At 36.7% G+C, this 5,805-nt stretch overlaps 1 protein-coding gene across 1 annotated transcript; it reads left to right on the forward strand.

Annotated features, from left to right (window-relative positions):
- The first annotated feature begins 2,126 nt into the window (after positions 1-2,126).
- LOC149241427 (uncharacterized) lies at positions 2,127-2,708 on the forward strand. The gene has a single exon (XM_089370541.1). It carries the CDS (start codon positions 2,127-2,129, stop codon positions 2,706-2,708), a length of 582 nt encoding a protein of 193 aa, XP_089226667.1.
- The last annotated feature ends 3,097 nt before the right edge of the window (positions 2,709-5,805 follow it).

A 5,805-nucleotide genomic window follows, 5' to 3' on the forward strand; every position in this document is an offset into this window, starting at 1 on the left:
GGTCGCCATCTAGAAGATTGGCATCACCCAATATATTGTGCCAAGTGTCAAGTGAACATGGGCCACCCTGGTATCTATATTTTTTCTCTGGTGTTTGGAATTGATATGTGGTATATATATATATTTTTGTTATGGGTAGCTGGAACATCATTTTTATATTTGGTACCATCACTTTTTTATATAGATTGTTTTGGATATGAGAATACCATTTCATTTATCAACAACGTGTTTATTTTAATTATTATTTTATTAATAATTAATATAATAATAAAAATATGTTTAACTAGGATAATTTTTTTAATGTAAATTCACTATCATACTTAACTTAAAATTTATTTGGATTTTAAATTTAAATTTATATAGTGTATAATTATGTATTTTTTTTAATTTTAAAATAATGTACTATACAAGTAAAAAATTTATTTAACATAAATCTAAAATTTAAGATTGTAGAATAACTTGTTCAAATCATTAAGACTATAAAACAGAATCATGATTGTGAGGGCCCATAAATTTAGAAGGCTATGAAACTCAACCACAATTATTATAACCAATAAATTTTCCAAAAAGATAACCACTTTATGTATAATTAATTAATTGTAACAAATTATGTTAGTAAAGAATTTTGACACTAGGACTTTCAATTATGTTTTCAAACATAATGGGAACATTGTTATTTATGGGTTGATAATTTATTAATTATAGTAATTTTAGTGTGTATAAAGTATTTTTAATTCTATAAGGCACTTTAAAAATGTGATTATAATTAATTAGTTATCATAACATATTCTTGTGTGCTTGGTGTATGGTTTTCTTTATGTCTTGTCTACACAGAAATGACCATCATAACTTGGTCTCTAATGCACTAATGATTCACTACTAATGCTCAATCTAAATGGTGACTTGGATTCCATATTAATGTTTGTGTTAGCATATCACCTTACTAAAACCCTAATTAACATCAGCGGGGTGTTAAAACTCATAGTATTTAGAGGTCTCTATAGGTAGGTGTTAAAGTTAACTAAGTCTATTTTCTTCTACATTAAATATCAGTTTGGAACAAGTTAATGCACACCCTAATCAACTTGATTCTAAGATTGGAGGATCAATTACATTTAACAAGAATGTCCAAAGCCAATTATTAACTATGTCTAGTTTAAAACATTCAATAATATAAACATGTATAAATATGTGTTGTTGCACTTGAAAATGGCTTCGTAACTTCAATAGATTTTGATCAAACTTGTCAATATATTCTTTATGAGATCGAACTTAGTATAATGGTTCTCATAACTCAAGTTACAAATTCTTTCACAACACTTTAATTTTAATCATTTATTGTAACTTAATCGTTTGTTTCTATGATTGATGTATAATTAAACAATCTTGGGAATCATGATTTGTTTTTTTAGTAAGATTGGTTGTTGTAACTAATTTATTATAACATTTATTGTTCATTCAATGTGTTGATCTTATGCATAATTGCTTAGGTATACACATTTTTCTATTTGGTCATTTATGACATTGATTTGAGTCTAACAAACACTAATCACTTCTACACATTCATTAGTAATATATTTTTGAACTTATGCAAAATTGAGTGTTTATATTAATGAACATTTTTTCATGTTAATCCATTGCTAACTAAACAATAAAGAAAACAAAGGTCAATAATCCATATGACAGTGATCTGGATTTCCTTCTCAGCAGACAGTCTCTCGAATTGGAGCCATTAACTATCCACAAACATAGGAATCCTGCCTCTCCCTTCATTAGCCCGAACTCTGCAAAGAATATAACTGTAAGAAAAAAGAATAGAGGAGGTAGCAGGCATTTTAGAGGAAGGACTACTGTTACAGACAGTGGGGTTAGGAACCTTACTCTGGTTGATGTTCCTATTTATGGCATGCTGATTTCTCAGCCTCTTAGAGCAAGCGCGGCTGGTGAATCTTCCAAATGACTTTTATTATTTCTATGAATATCAGGGGTCTCGGCGTTGACCCTAAATTCCTAGCGCTGAAGGATTTTTCTACTCTTCCCGGCCGGGAATAATTCTAATCCAAGAAACTATGCACAGTTGCCAGGCCTCCATTTCTTACTTTAGGAAAATGTTCCCATCATGGTATATGGTGGCCACAGAGGCAAGAGGTCTGTCAGGGGGTTTAGCAACTCTATGGGATCCTCATCGGATCAGAGCCAAAGCATACAGGTGTTTCGCTGGGATCATTATTTCGGCCTCCATTAGGGGCAAAGATTTCCCTATAAACATTTTAAACATTTATGCGCCTTATAAAAATAGAGCTCCTTTTTGGGAAAAGTTTTTTGCCTCAGATATGTTTGATATCGAACATCTGATAATTGCAGGCGACTTAAATGTAACATTGAGCTCAGATGAATGCTGGGGAAGCTGTAAGAAAAAGGACTCGCTTGCGGATAGCATAAAGCTTGAGCTTTTAAATAAGAATTTGGTGGATATCGCTCCCTCGGAAATGAAGCCGACATGGGATAATGGCAGAACTGATAAGGCTTATATTGCAAAAAGGATTGATCGGTTTATAGTGCATATTAGCATTATAGATAAAATGGGCATGCCTTATTCATCAGTGGGGAATGCACTTGTATCCGATCACAGACCAATTCTTCTATCCTGGCGGGAAAAAGACTTCAGAAAGGGGTATCCATTCAAATTCAATAGAACTCTTTTATAGGACCCAGCCTTTAATGATCTCATCTCTAATGCATGGAAAGAGTTATCAGCTAAAGCTATGTCTCCCCCCTTTTTAACATTTAGAGATAAGATGGCCGCTATGAGAAAGCTGGTGAAGGAATGGCAAATTGAAAAAAGGAAAAAAGACAGGCAGGAACTTCAGGCAGTGCAACAGGAGCTGGATAGCATTTTAAAATTGTCAGAAGCAAACTCGTGCCCCTTCAGCTTGAAATGTAGCATAAGAGAGCTTGAAAGAAAAAAATATAAATTGCTGAAGCAGGAGGAATCTTTTTGGAGGCTTAAAAGCAGGGCATTATGGCTCAAAGAAGGTGATAAGAACACGAATTTTTTTCATAAATATGCAAATGCCAGACGTGAGAAAAACTCCATATGGAAGATAAGGGATGGAAATGGAGGTTTTCTTGTATCTCAACATGATATCACAAAGGAAGCTGTAAGTCATTTCAAGAGCCAATACAGCAGAAGGAAAGATGGTGCTTTTCAGGACATTCTATGGGGTATTGAATTGGTTCCTCAGATGTTTGACGATGAAAAGAATGAGGCCCTGTTTTAGCCAGTCACAGAGAACGAGCTTCTTGGAATTTTGAAGTCCTTTAAGAAGGATAAGAGCCCAGGCCCGGATGGCTGGACAATCGAATTTTTCACCCACTTCTTCGACCTCATTAAGCATGATCTGCTGAGGATGGTGGAAGCGTCTAGAATGACTGGCTGCATTCACCATATCACTACTTCCACTTTGATTGCTTTAATTCCGAAAAAGGGGAGGCGGAATCTTTTCATGATTTCAGACCGATATCATTATGCAATATTTCTTTCAAAATCATCACTAAAGTTATTGCTGAAAGAATAAAAGGAACACTGGCTTCCTTTTTATCTAAGGACCAATTCGCTTTTCTGAAGGGCCACAATATTCTGGATGCCGTGGCTAATACACAGGAGTGCCTATTCTCTATGTCTTCTCAAAACACAGAAGCGGCCATCATGAAAATAGATTTGAAGAAAGCTTACGACTGCTTAGACTGGGGGTTTGTTGAATGTCTTTTGGCTAAGATCGGTTTGAGGCCCAACTCCATCTGATGGATCATGGCTTGCGTAGAGAATGTGAACTATGCGGTCATTATCAATGGTATTCCTTCCCATTTTTTTCAAGCAGAAAGAGGTCTGCGTCAGGGATGCCCCCTTTCGCCTCTTTTGTTTATTCTGGCCATGAACTCTCTAAGCATCCACATCAATAAAGCGGTCGCTGAAAACAGATGCAAGCCTATTAAAATATGCAGGCACAACTTCATTTCGCACAACCTCTTTGTTGATGATGTGCTCTTATTTGCAATGCTATGCAGAATATCTTGGATGTGTTTAAAAGATATACTTGAAAGATTCCAAAGAGCCTCCGGGCTTATTATCAACAAAGCGAAATCCTCACTCTTTCACAATGATGTCAACATGGAGACGGTGAATTGGATTTCTGAGCTTTTTGGTATAGAGACAAGGCCGCTCAAGGAGGGCCTCAAATATTTAGGCTTTCATCTCAAAGCTAAGGGTTACTCCAAGAATGATTGGCAATGGCTGACAGAGAGATATTATAAAAAGATATATGCATGGGAACATAGGAGTCTATCCTTGGCAGGTAGAGTCATTCTCTCTCAATCTGTTTTATTGCAGATGGTTATCTATTGGGCTCATTTATTCTTCCTCCCGGCAAGCATTATTCATAAGATGACCAAGGTTACGACAAATTTTATCTGGGGTGGTAAATCTGATCAGCGAAAGTTCCATCTTTCCAAAATGGATAGTATTTCATTACCTAAGCGTCTTGGGGGATGGGGCTTAATGGATTTGAGGGTTTTTGGTAAAGCTCTATTATGTAAATCGCTCTGGAGAGGGATCTTCGGGGAAGGGCCATGGAGTGTCACTGTAAAACTAAAATATATGAAAGGAAAAAATCTGGAATATTGGTACAGATCTGGAGCAATTGGAACCAAACATGGATCAGCCATTTGGCTCAGCTTTCAGAAGGTCGAGAAATACTTTATAAAGAATCTGAGGTGGAGGATTCACTCTGGTAACAATATCTTAATTGGTTTTGATTCTATTGCCTGCTGTCGTGGAAACATTTCCATTCCTGAAAACCTCTTATATCCCCTACACAGAAATGGTATCTTTACATGGGATAAACTCATTTCCGAATGGTGTGGCCTTGTTCCTTTATGGAAGGATGCCACTGATCTTGGTTTGCCAGTCGAACTGAGTTCATCATGGAAAGCTGTCAAAGATGCCCTAGAAGGCTGCGGGATTCATCGTGGAGGGTCGACTGATCACCTAACTTGGACTATGTCAAACGCTCAATTGCCAGCCCGAGTAAAAGATATTTACTCTGATATTATCTCTTCTAAGGTTCCACATTCAAGCTCTAAATTTCCAATGGTTCTCTGGAAATCGGGATGCCCCCCTAAGATGATTCTTTTCGCATGGTTGGTGTTTAATAATAAGAACCTGACATGGGACAACTTGAGGAAAAGAAGCTGGCACGGCCCTAGCAGGTGTTCGATGTGTGAATCAGACGAGGAGTCAAATCTCCACATGTTCTTCCAATGCAAATCCTCTCAGCAAATCTGGTATGATCTGGCCATTCTTCTTGGTTTTCCTCATGTTGTTTTTGATTCTATCCATGCAGCTTTCGAATGGTGGTGCAGACAAAGGGAGCCAAGGCGTATTCTCATCGTTATTATGTTATGGTGCGCATGGAAGTGGAGGAATTATAAAATTTTCAGAGACTCAAAGGATCCCTATAGATCCATTTTGCATCGCATCATTGCAATATTCGATTCAGTCCCAAAAAAGCAGCCCAAAAAGAATGGGCCCGCTATATGACTTTTGGCTTTTTGTCTATGGAAGTAGTGGTGGATGTGATGTCCTGGCCGCTCTTGGAATTTGTTTCTCCTGGTTTTTTTTTTTGGTGCATTTATGCCATGATTCCTGAACCTGATGTATATGTTTTGTAATACGGTTTCCTGTATTCTCAGTCCTTTATGTTTCCATGTTGATGTATTTGTCTTTCTGCACAAGGTGCCTTTTCG

This window comes from Pinus tabuliformis, chromosome 8 (genome assembly GCF_031772625.1).
Source record: "Pinus tabuliformis cultivar Carrire ecotype Pingquan chromosome 8, CPIR1, whole genome shotgun sequence".
Classification (NCBI taxonomy): Eukaryota; Viridiplantae; Streptophyta; class Pinopsida; order Pinales; family Pinaceae; genus Pinus; species Pinus tabuliformis.